The sequence below is a fragment of the Apium graveolens genome, chromosome 9, assembly GCF_009905375.1.
Source record: "Apium graveolens cultivar Ventura chromosome 9, ASM990537v1, whole genome shotgun sequence".
Taxonomy (NCBI): domain Eukaryota; kingdom Viridiplantae; phylum Streptophyta; class Magnoliopsida; order Apiales; family Apiaceae; genus Apium; species Apium graveolens.
The window spans coordinates 152,422,407-152,435,803 of NC_133655.1; the positions used below are offsets into that span (position 1 = coordinate 152,422,407).

A 13,397-nucleotide genomic window follows, 5' to 3' on the forward strand; every position below is an offset into this window, starting at 1 on the left:
GCGGAAGATAATTATCATAAATGACCCCAAACTACTCCAAGATCTTTTAAGGTTACAGTTCTAGAAACAAGAAATCCAAATTCCACAAATAAATTTTTCACTTTCTTTTAAAACTCTTTTCAATAAATTTCAACTCAAAACTAAACCCACTAGTATAACTTCGAAATGAAGTATACTAGGCCCAAATAAAATATACAACTATATATAATATAATATAAACAACTTTACACAATAAAACTTACACTAGTCCGCAAACCCTGGACCAACAACCTTCCAAAAGCTTCTTCTTTGCTTCCTCGAATTACGCGGCTAAACAGCAAGCTAATCCTCACTGGAGGTTAAATTTAAAAACAGGCAAGTATGAGCGAAAGAAATGCTCAGCAAGATCATTATGACATATATAGGGTCATTTTGATATAAAACCGACATCTGCATCAAAGCAGAACATTTAAAATCATAATTGTCGAATCATAAAATTTTAGTTGAGGAACCCCATAATTGATTCCTTAATTGTATTCAAAACCATTTTGATATTTTTGAGCGAAATGCTTCAGCAATACTTTGAATCTTGACGAGGATCAAACTCGTAAAACAGTGTTTACGGAAATATCGTAAACCACAATAACATGAAACAATGATTATGGATTGAATCATAAACTTTATTCAAAACCGAACTCTTCAAATTAATACTTATTTTGCTGTCATATTAAATTAGATATCAATATGAACTTTGATGCTCACAACATTCCATACTAAAGTCAACATCATTCATCTATACTAATACCACCTTTGATATTTAACAACAACGTGAGTATCAGCATAAATTAGAATCTAAATTAAAACTGCATTTTACCATTATTCCCAAACAAAAATAGTTGATAAATCCTTCCTTATAAGATTATCAAAAGTAATATAATAATATCGATTGGAACCAAATTATGCACTATGATGTTCCTGATGATCAGTCATGAAACAACACCGGTATCCTGTAGCCATACCGTTAATATAGGTACTACCCGTATCCCGAAGACATACGGTACCTATAGGGCACCAGAAAAGGCATAACAAGCCTTGTAAGATATTACACTTCCATATTACACTTCTGTATAATAGCTCACGCTGGACCGGTGCTTCGGCCTCTTACGCAATCAGTAACCATTCAATCTCAAAACCTTTTATTGAAAAGGGGTCATAATACTCGACACCCGAAATAATTTTATTCCCTCATTCACTTGGGCAGGAATACTTGCAACAAAATCATTTTTCTCAAAACCCAAAATATTTGTAAATATATTCTGAACATAGAATAGTAGAAGAGTGCTTGCATAAACAGAATTATTTAATTCAGCGATATGTAAAACATTTATCTATCTTGAACTGAATAGGGAAAGCAATACTTGCACGATAAGATTTTAAATAAATATCACTTGAACAATAAGTGATGATAGGGATACTTGCATAATATGATTCGAAATAAACGTCACTTGAACGATAAGTGAAGTCAGGGGTACTTGCCTTTGGGTTTTAGTAGTTAGTCACACTCGCAAAGACGCATCTATTCGAACATTCTGTCTCAAGACATCTCCGTCCTGCTTTTCAACACCTTACTGATATGCTGCTCCTGCGATTGCTAGAAGCCAAATATCCACTTCCATTCCATCTCACTCTTTATCCAACATCTTGTCTTGATCAACTCGAATGATCCGCATCTATAATTAAAATATAGAACTTTAATTGTCTAATCGATAACCACTACGAACTACGCGTCAAAAGCCTATCGTCTACCCATACGATAGCCCACACACAAGGAAATCAGTCAAACACAAGACTTATGACCCACATATGCACATAATTCACATAGTATGTAAACACATAACTCACGTATCACATAATTCATATCACATATGACTCGGATCATCAGAAGGGTCGACTCGGTACGTTTAAAACTGAAATCAGGTCAAAAATATGATTTATCGATGAATTAACGACTCGGAATCATTCGTAAAGCAAGTGACCTTTCGAAACAAAAGGATTTGGGTCTTGAAAGTATTTTTATTGAAAGCAAAATATTTTTCTGAGTCTATACGCGTTCGTTTCATATTAAACGGACGAACGGTTGATTTTCTACGAATAAAATACGAATAATTCAATTAATAATAGTATTAATTGAATATTTAATACTCTATAGATATTTTTAAAAGCCCAAAATAATTATTAGGAATTATTTGGCTTAATTATAAATAATTATATTTTATTTAACCATTTATAAATAAAATTAATTGATTAAATGAATTAATCAATCAATCAAATCCATAAATAATTAACTAAAATAAATTATAAATAATTAAATCAAATTTGAATTTTTTTGAAAATAATAAAAGAAAATAATTTTTGGAATTAAAATAATTCAGTTAACTATTTAAAATAATTAACTAAATTAATTTTTGAATTTAAAAACAATTTTTGGAATTTCAAATGAATTTTGAATTATTTTCTGAAAATAATTCCCAGAAACATGTTTTGGAAAGGGGTCATCTTCTTAGATGGATCAAACATCAGCAAAGCACAAGAACACAGCCGGGAAGCTTGAAGAACTCGCCGGAATTTTCCGGAATCCGGCAAGCTTCAACACCTCCGACGAACCCCCGAATCCCATCAAAACATCACGAAAACTTCTGTTTTTCACACCAAACTCGACCAAAATCATTCCAGAAATTGAATGGAAGCAACTACAACATCAAACAATCAAACCCACACAAAAATTGATCAAAACCATCAAGAACAACAAACTTTCCGTCCAAAAATCGATTTACTTCGTTTCTCAACCATAATCGACGTACTATATATCAAAACGATGCTAGAAACACGTACAATCTAATCATATCATCACAATCAACAACCAATTAACGTATAACCCAAAATATTGAAAAATACAAACTAACAAAACCAAAAACTCGACTATAGCCCTCCGGCAATAGAACAAACACAAAAATGGTATGAATCGACTCTAAATAACATGTTAAAGCTAATCCTAACATCAAAAACAACCAAAAACTCCTGAAAATCAAGAACCCAATTCGTACTAAAATGATGAACTACGTTTTTTGAGCATTACTCCACCTGAGTTGATGATTCTGGTATCAAAATAACGGGCTCGAAGAGAGCTTCGATTCGACTACTAGATCGTCAAAAACGGAGCAACGGATCTCCAGATATCGCAAGATTAAGATCAAGAATGGATTGAAACCTCCAAGAACAAGTTCTTGATTTTTTGTTTTTAATAAAAATAAAAATGAAATAAAAGAATAAATGGGCTATTTATATTTTCTGAAAAATAAATACCCCAAAATCAATTTAGGGTGTTTTTATTCCCTAATTAAAATAATTAAGTCCCAAAATTATAATTACGGGGAATAATTTTAAAAACAGTAAGATGTAAAATTCGTATCAAAATTTCCCAAAAATTGCGAATATTTCAAAATTGTAGAAATACTGGGTATTTGAAATACGATTGATTTTATAAAAATAAAAACACAAATTTTGTAGGGTTTGACGTCCCGGTGGGGTCCTGGTTCATTAATTTTTAAAACACAGAGACGATTCCTAAATTAACAGACAACCCCGAATACCCATAAAATACAACCAGACTCACATAAAACGAGTAACGTAAGTAACCACGCGTATAATTTGCGGATCGATTCATATAAATACATTTTAAACACGTAACACGTATCCTATTGGATCATATAGGATTCAAAAATAGGTTACTTAGCCACTAAGTAATTATTAATACGATACAATTTAATATCAGATTTGGATAATTATCAAAACTGGGCTTCTTATAAAATACCTTTTACAAAAATAATGTAATAATATCTCGTCTCTCAATAGTACGGGTTTTATTGATTTATTAAAATGACTATCGTATCGAAAATTTTGCGTCGGCCGCACACGGGTCAAACCGTAATCCGGATTGAAAAAGTCAAAACACGGAAAATGTCCGGAATTACCAGATTAGGTTAGGAAGGAGTTTTCGGAAGAGTTTCGGGTTGTAAAAACGCAAAAACGGTTGAAGTCGGATGATTCCCGGCTTTATAAAATAATTTTGGTAATTATTCAGAAAATAATTAATAATTCATAAATCAATATAAAATCATATAACAGTCCAAAAATTACCAGAAAAATATCACAATTATCTATATTTTATTCTGAACATATAAAAATTCAAATATTCAAATAATGTCACATATAAACACCCAAACATCAATTCCAATTATCAGATAATTCACCAAAATTCACATAAAATCACATAAACAATTCTAGATAATTATAATAATAAGATTTGAAAATATGGGATATTACAATCTACCCCCCTTATAAGGATTCCGTCCTCGGAATCAGCAGAAGAGAGCACTAGGGATCTTCTAGCCAACTTTTCATTTCCAAATAACCTCAATTTTCCATAATCTCAAATAAATCTTGTATTCCTTGTATAATAAAACTTTTATAGGAGCTTCACCGTGCACCATTGTTCCATTCACTTTTTTTTTTGACCAATTCTTCAATAGAATCACTTTTTACTGATCGCGAGAAAGAAGAATAGAAAGAAAGATAGAGAGAAGAAAATAAAGATAGATAAAGAGAGAAATAAAGAAACAGATTGACTTCGGTATATGCCACTAATATTTTAATCGCATTGCAGTCCACTGTCGTCCTTCGTAATTTCATCACATCGCCTTACTTTGACTTGAACAGGATACTCAACTTAACTTGATTGGCATACCTTCGAATATTTGGAATGATAAAATCATAGAATTTCAAAAAGAAGAGACTTTGACACCATGACGGAACCAAAATCTGAATTTGAGAAAAAGTATTGTTGAAATAAAAGAATAACTGAGAGATCAATATGATCAAACGAACTTGGTATTGCGTGTCCAAATTAAGACACTACTAAAGGTTGTTAACCTTCATGTATTCACAACACACACAAGTGATGGCGTCCCATCCAACTTCTATCACACAGACAGGTATACCTTGTGTCCCCTATAGATAGGGTTGTTCATCTCAGTCAGAATGAAAGAATATCAAAAGAATCCAAAATCAAATGAATAAAACTGAAAAGATTTCAAAGATGATAATTCTAAAGGAAATGAAATCCAGAGAACAAAATTCTGACACCAAATGAGCAACTGGTGTCACATCACCAAGAAACTATCCACCAAATAAGAAAAGTGGAATTTATTATCACAACTTTACAGAGCTATCAAAACCTGAAAAATAGGCTTCACGACAGCCTCTGGCACATTTAAAACACATATATGATTGAAAATGAGTGTTAGGGAATATATCCTCTAACAATTACTTCTTTTTGAGAGATGTCAAAAGGAATTATAGAAAGAAAAGGTATTGCCAAAGTCTTAATACTTATCTTCTATCTGAACTATCCTGTTGACTCGTCGTCCGATTCTAGATACTTCTTCATGTTTTAAGGATATCGATAATCTTCATCGTCGTCAAATCGTAGTCTCGAAAAATTCCACAATAGAAGTTTTATAACTGCCAGGAGTTCCATCCAGCTCAGCACAACCATCTCAAATGAATACGCCTTATCTTAACTTACTCGTTGGTACTATATCCGATAGTCCAACAGGAACTCGATATGAGCTCAAACGTCCTCACATAGCTATACACACTCTTACACACTCTCGTTTCTAGTTTACTATAACCTCAACTCTGATACCAACCTGTAACGCCCCCAAATCCGGGGTCAGGGGATTTGGTCGTCACTATAAAACTTCAATCCAAATTAACCTGTTTAATTAATAAACAAATGTCAGCGGAAGATAATTATCATAAATGACCCCAAACTACTCCAAGATCTTTTAAGGTTACAGTTCTAGAAACAAGAAATCCAAATTCCACAAATAAATTTTTCACTTTCTTTTAAAACTCTTTTCAATAAATTTCAACTCAAAACTAAACCCACTAGTATAACTTCGAAATGAAGTATACTAGGCCCAAATAAAATATACAACTATATATAATATAATATAAACAACTTTACACAATAAAACTTACACTAGTCCGCAAACCCTGGACCAACCACCTTCCAAAAGCTTCTTCTTTGCTTCCTCGAATTACGCGGCTAAACAGCAAGCTAATCCTCACTGGAGGTTAAATTTAAAAACAGGCAAGTATGAGCGAAAGAAATGCTCAGCAAGATCATTATGACATATATAGGGTCATTTTGATATAAAACCGACATCTGCATCAAAGCAGAACATTTAAAATCATAATTGCCGAATCATAAAATTTTAGTTGAGGAACCCCATAATTGATTCCTTAATTGTATTCAAAACCATTTTGATATTTTTGAGCGAAATGCTTCAGCAATACTTTGAATCTTGACGAGGATCAAACTCGTAAAACAGTGTTTACGGAAATATCGTAAACCACAATAACATGAAACAATGATTATGGATTGAATCATAAACTTTATTCAAAACCGAACTCTTCAAATTAATACTTATTTTGCTGTCATATCAAATTAGATATCAATATGAACTTTGATTCTCACAACATTCCATACTAAAGTCAACATCATTCATCTATACTAATACCACCTTTGATATTTAACAACAACGTGAGTATCAGCATAAATTAGAATCTAAATTAAAACTGCATTTTACCATTATTCCAAAACAAAAATAGTTGATAAATCCTTCCTTATAAGATTATCAAAAGTAATATAATAATATCGATTGGAACCAAATTATGCACTATGTTGTTCCTGATGATCAGTCATGAAACAACACCGGTATCCTGTAGCCATACCGTTAATATAGGTACTACCCGTATCCCGAAGATATACGGTACCTATAGGGCACCAGAAAAGGCATAACAAGCCTTGTAAGATATTACACTTCCATATTACACTTCTGTATAATAGCTCACGCTGGACCGGTGCTTCGGCCTCTTACGCAATCAGTAACCATTCAATCTCAAAACCTTTTATTGAAAAGGGGTCATAATACTCGACACCCGAAATAATTTTATTCCCTCATTCACTTGGGCAGGAATACTTGCAACAAAATTATTTTTCTCAAAACCCAAAATATTTGTAAATATATTCTGAACATAGAATAGTAGAAGAGTGCTTGCATAAACAGAATTATTTAATTCAGCGATATGTAAAACATTTATCTATCTTGAACTGAATAGGGAAAGCAATACTTGCACGATAAGATTTTAAATAAATATCACTTGAACAATAAGTGATGATAGGGATACTTGCATAATATGATTCGAAATAAACGTCACTTGAACGATAAGTGAAGTCAGGGGTACTTGCCTTTGGGTTTTAGTAGTTAGTCACACTTGCAAAGACGCATCTATTCGGACATTCTGTCTCAAGACATCTCCGTCCTGCTTTTCAACACCTTACTGATATGCTGCTCCTGCGATTGCTAGAAGCCAGATATCCACTTCCATTCCATCTCACTCTTTATCCAACATCTTGTCTTGATCAACTCGAATGATCCGCATCTATAATTAAAATATAGAACTTTAATTGTCTAATCGATAACCACTCGACGAACTACGCGTCAAAAGCCTATCGTCTACCCATACGATAGCCCACACACAAGGAAATCAGTCAAACACAAGACTTATGACCCACATATGCACATAATTCACATAGTATGTAAACACATAACTCACGTATCACATAATTCATATCACATATGACTCGGATCATCAGAAGGGTCGACTCGGTACGTTTAAAACTGAAATCAGGTCAAAAATATGATTTATCGATGAATTAACGACTCGGAATCATTCGTAAAGCAAGTGACCTTTCGAAACAAAAGGATTTGGGTCTTGAAAGTATTTTTATTGAAAGCAGAATATTTTTCTGAGTCTATACGCGTTCGTTTCATATTAAACGGACGAACGGTTGATTTTCTACGAATAAAATACGAATAATTCAATTAATAATAGTATTAATTGAATATTTAATACTCTATAGATATTTTTAAAAGCCCAAAATAATTATTAGGAATTATTTGGCTTAATTATAAATAATTATATTTTATTTAACCATTTATAAATAAAATTAATTGATTAAATGAATTAATCAATCAATCAAATCCATAAATAATTAACTAAAATAAATTATAAATAATTAAATCAAATTTGAATTTTTTTGAAAATAATAAAAGAAAATAATTTTTGGAATTAAAATAATTCAGTTAACTATTTAAAATAATTAACTAAATTAATTTTTGAATTTAAAAACAATTTTTGGAATTTCAAATGAATTTTGAATTATTTTCTGAAAATAATTCCCAGAAACATGTTTTGGAAAGGGGTCATCTTCTTAGATGGATCAAACATCAGCAAAGCACAAGAACACAGCCGGGAAGCTTGAAGAACTCGCCGGAATTTTCCGGAATCCGGCAAGCTTCAACACCTCCGACGAACCCCCGAATCCCACCAAAACATCACGAAAACTTCTGTTTTTCACACCAAACTCGACCAAAATCATTCCAAAAATTGAATGGAAGCAACTACAACATCAAACAATCAAACCCACACAAAAATTGATCAAAACCATCAAGAACAACAAACTTTCCGTCCAAAAATCGATTTACTTCGTTTCTCAACCATAATCGACGTACTATATATCAAAACGATGCTAGAAACACGTACAATCTAATCATATCATCACAATCAACAACCAATTAACGTATAACCCAAAATATTGAAAAATACAAACTAACAAAACCAAAAACTCGACTATAGCCCTCCGGCAATAGAACAAACACAAAAATGGTATGAATCGACTCTAAATAACATGTTAAAGCTAATCCTAACATCAAAAACAACCAAAAACTCCTGAAAATCAAGAACCCAATTCGTACTAAAATGATGAACTACGTTTTTTGAGCATTACTCCACCTGAGTTGATGATTCTGGTATCAAAATAACGGGCTCGAAGAGAGCTTCGATTCGACTACTAGATCGTCAAAAACGGAGCAACGGATCTCCAGATATCGCAAGATTAAGATCAAGAATGGATTGAAACCTCCAAGAACAAGTTCTTGATTTTTTGTTTTTAATAAAAATAAAAATGAAATAAAAGAATAAATGGGCTATTTATATTTTCTGAAAAATAAATACCCCAAAATCAATTTAGGGTGTTTTTATTCCCTAATTAAAATAATTAAGTCCCAAAATTATAATTACGGGGAATAATTTTAAAAACAGTAAGATGTAAAATTCGTATCAAAATTTCCCAAAAATTGCGAATATTTCAAAATTGTAGAAATACTGGGTATTTGAAATACGATTGATTTTATAAAAATAAAAACACAAATTTTGTAGGGTTTGACGTCCCGGTGGGGTCCTGGTTCATTAATTTTTAAAACACAGAGACGATTCCTAAATTAACAGAAAACCCCGAATACCCATAAAATACAACCAGACTCACATAAAACGAGTAACGTAAGTAACCACGCGTATAATTTGCGGATCGATTCATATAAATACATTTTAAACACGTAACACGTATCCTATTGGATCATATAGGATTCAAAAATAGGTTACTTAGCCACTAAGTAATTATTAATACGATACAATTTAATATCAGATTTGGATAATTATCAAAACTGGGCTTCTTATAAAATACCTTTTACAAAAATAATGTAATAATATCTCGTCTCTCAATAGTACGGGTTTTATTGATTTATTAAAATGACTATCGTATCGAAAATTTTGCGTCGGCCGCACACGGGTCAAACCGTAATCCGGATTGAAAAAGTCAAAACACGGAAAATGTCCGGAATTACCAGATTAGGTTAGGAAGGAGTTTTCGGAAGAGTTTCGGGTTGTAAAAACGCAAAAACGGTTGAAGTCGGATGATTCCCGGCTTTATAAAATAATTTTGGTAATTATTCAGAAAATAATTAATAATTCATAAATCAATATAAAATCATATAACAGTCCAAAAATTACCAGAAAAATATCACAATTATCTATATTTTATTCTGAACATATAAAAATTCAAATATTCAAATAATGTCACATATAAACACCCAAACATCAATTTCAATTATCAGATAATTCACCAAAATTCACATAAAATCACATAAACAATTCTAGATAATTATAATAATAAGATTTGAAAATATGGGATATTACAATACCCATTGTATAATAATTTTACAAGGCACCACGGTTATTTTTATCATTATATATTGTAAATTATAATTTGATATGTTGCTTGTAGAATTTGAACCTCATACCCCTTGTATAATAATTTTTAAGATTATATCTAACTGTTCTTATCAATTTGATCCGACGATTATGAATTTAGTGAACAAGGACCTACAACTAAATTTTTAATATTTCGTTTTTAATATAAGAATATAGATGATAAGGATATAATAGTATAGATAGATATATATTATATTATCATAATTTTGACAAGTAGTTATGAAAAAATAACAAAAAAAAATAAAAAAACTAATTCGTGCATGGTGCGGAATATGAATTAGCATTGTCAAATTCGAAACAATAACAAAATTTGATAAATAAATTTATCAATAATTGAATCGGTTTACAATCATGGCTGTTTTAAAATTTTTGTTTTTGCATGCGCAATTATAGAACGATTTGAATTTGAATAAATCTAACTATTGTGTATAAAAAGGGTCCCCGCGGTTGGTAAAAAATCTCGCCAGAATTTTTTAAACTCTTCAGCACAAAATCTTAAATTAAAACCATAATATCAGGATGAACTCATCGATCGTGCTCAACAATCGCAAGAGGAAAATTGTACATCCTCCGCGAGAGTCGTCATCGTTTCATGTACAGAGTTTGTTACATAATTATAGTAATTTTAAGAGTAGCGGTGACGTGTCGCGATTGATGTATTATGATGGTTTTAACTGGGTTGATTACGATCAGAAAGTTGTTGAGGCGGTTAGAGTTTGTTGGAACTGTACGGTTGAGGTTGAAATTGAGGATGTTTTGTGTTTGTTTGATTTTTATAGGATGTTAGTTATAGATTTTGTTAGTCATGTTGAGAAGTCTGTTGCTTGGATTGATGTTGATGGTCACTGCTTTTTTCCCAAATTTGTTATTGATGACTTTTCGGGTTTTCGAGATTATGATGGTTTACGCATTGAAGCTACGGTTAGTGGTGGTGGTGAATTGGTGAATAAGAGGAAGAGAGAGGGAGATGAGGTGAAGAGGAATGTGATTAAGAAGAAGACCAAGGTGGTTTCAGAGGAGATCGAGTCGTTGAGGTGGAACAAGGCGAGAGCGATGCGAGAGGGAGAGAGGGCGTATTTGGTTGCCAAGAATTTGTTTTCAAATTGGGCGGGAATTAGGGGGATTGAACCACAAATTAGTGGTATTTATCGGGTTACAAGGAATACGATTTTAGATAGAGCTAGGTATGATGGATTTATGAAGCAAGTGGAAATCACCAAGGCTGCTAGAGGTGATGCGAATGTGACGCTTGCTTGGATCAAGTGCTCCAGTGATGATGTGGAGAGATTTTTGGATCACGGATTTAGTTGTCCCTCGAAGGCTTCTTTAGGGGAAGCTTTTGGGTTTGGTATATACTTGTCTCCGATCAAATTAAACCAGGCTTGTGTGATGATGCCTCAAGACGCAGGTGAAAATTATGTTATGTTGTGCCGAGTTATATTGGGCAAGTGTGAGAAGGTTCAAGCAGGCTCGCAACAGTTGTATCCATCAAGTAGAGAATTTGATACGGGTGTTGATGATGTTAGGAACCCTAAGTGGTATATAGTGTGGGGTGCTAATATGAATACTCACATTCTTCCAGAGTGCGTTGTGAGCTACAAGCATACTCGTAATGTTTCAAGCCAATTATCCGGAACACTGTGGTTAGGCCAATCATCTGCAAAGCCGAACTTGACGTGGATGCCAAAAGTCTCTGATGCAATGACTGCAAGATTCTTTGCGAAGCTGCTAAGTTCTCTTCCTGCCTCAAAATCATCGAAGTTGCGAAGGTTGTGCTGCACATACAAGACAGGAAAAGTGCCAAAAGCCATCTTCATGAAAATATTGAGATCAGTTGTAGGGGATCAAGTGCTGCGCACTGCAATCCAGGAGGTTCGTGGAAAGGTTTAAAAATAGTTTGTATAATTTTATTTCATTAGATTGACACATGTAATCACAGCAGAAAAGGCTGCAGAAGATAAATAATATTACATATTTATGTGCGTGGGGATTAAGAGAAATATTTCTTGTTGTATCAAAAGGATATTTATTATTAATGTAAGGCTATTTGCTCGACTTGTGATCTGAGTTTATTTCGTTTGTATTCTTTTTGCTATACATGTGGTTTGAGTTTGAGATGTATCCGTAAATAAGCCTTTTGACCTGCTTTATTATTGGTAAATGTTTTCTTGGGTTAAAGTTTCTAGCATGGATTGGTGTGTTTGGTGCTGCAGCCTGCAGTGGTTTTTTTCCTGGAAGCAAAGTTTGCTTTTTATCTGGTGTGACTGCGTGGTTTTGGTTCTTTACCCAGAAACTTTTGCGAGATGTATTAAGTGTAAATCAGGGAGACTCTGCAATTCTATTCAGATTTGTCAAGAGAACAGAGTTGATCCCTTTTTTTAGTTTTCAACTATCTCTCTTTTAGCCGGAAAATGCAATACTGGAAACTGAGGCTGTGTTGGAAGATTGAATCGTAATTTGTCCCACAATTTGGATACGGATTTTTTTTAGCTACTCGTAGTGACCTGGCCTGGTGCTATAGGTGGCAAAGAGTAGCTTATTTTGTTTTTCTTCCCTGGAAAATGGTATGTTGCATATATACGAAGTGATCTTGTGCTAATATCCTAGTGATGTATGTAGAACAGTAGGTGCTCCCTGGGCATCAAATTAAATATATAATATTTGATCATTTCAAATCAACACTTTATTGAAGGGGATTATGCAAGATTGCTTTCGACGCCTGGACAGCTCCAAATGCTTCTTCAGCCATGCTGGAAATTGAGTTTAACTATGGGCCTGGATCAATTATATGTTATCTGGAGCTTGCGGAGAGTTAGCTTAAATTTGACTTACGAAGGTTTGATTCGCGCTAGCAGTTTTTTCTGGCTCATATGCAGTTATTTCTTGTTTCACATGTGTTATTGTTAGTAAACCTACGAGTTAATCAATAACTCCCTCCTTGACCCTCAATTCTCGGGGGTTCGGCACTTACTTTAATGCTCTTATTAAATTTAATTGTATAATTTTTTTTTTAATTTTTTTTTTTTCTAAATAAAAATATAATATTTAAATTTTTATATAAAAAAAGAAAATTTTAAAAAATAGATTACGGAGATATACTTTATAATTACCTTAAAATG

The 13,397-nt window shown here is 32.8% G+C and overlaps 1 protein-coding gene across 1 annotated transcript; it reads left to right on the plus strand.

Moving 5' to 3' along the window:
- Nucleotides 1-10,797: 10,797 nt before the first annotated feature.
- On the plus strand, nucleotides 10,798-12,327 carry LOC141685662 (putative inactive poly [ADP-ribose] polymerase SRO2). Its single transcript, XM_074490754.1, has one exon. It carries the CDS (start codon nucleotides 10,798-10,800, stop codon nucleotides 12,166-12,168), a length of 1,371 nt encoding a protein of 456 aa, XP_074346855.1. The 3' UTR covers nucleotides 12,169-12,327.
- Nucleotides 12,328-13,397: the final 1,070 nt, after the last annotated feature.

Bases quoted from the DNA above. Each gene is read 5' to 3' on its own strand.
- LOC141685662 (XM_074490754.1), top strand. From the start codon at position 10,798: ATGAACTCATCGATCGTGCTCAACAATCGCAAGAGGAAAATTGTACAT.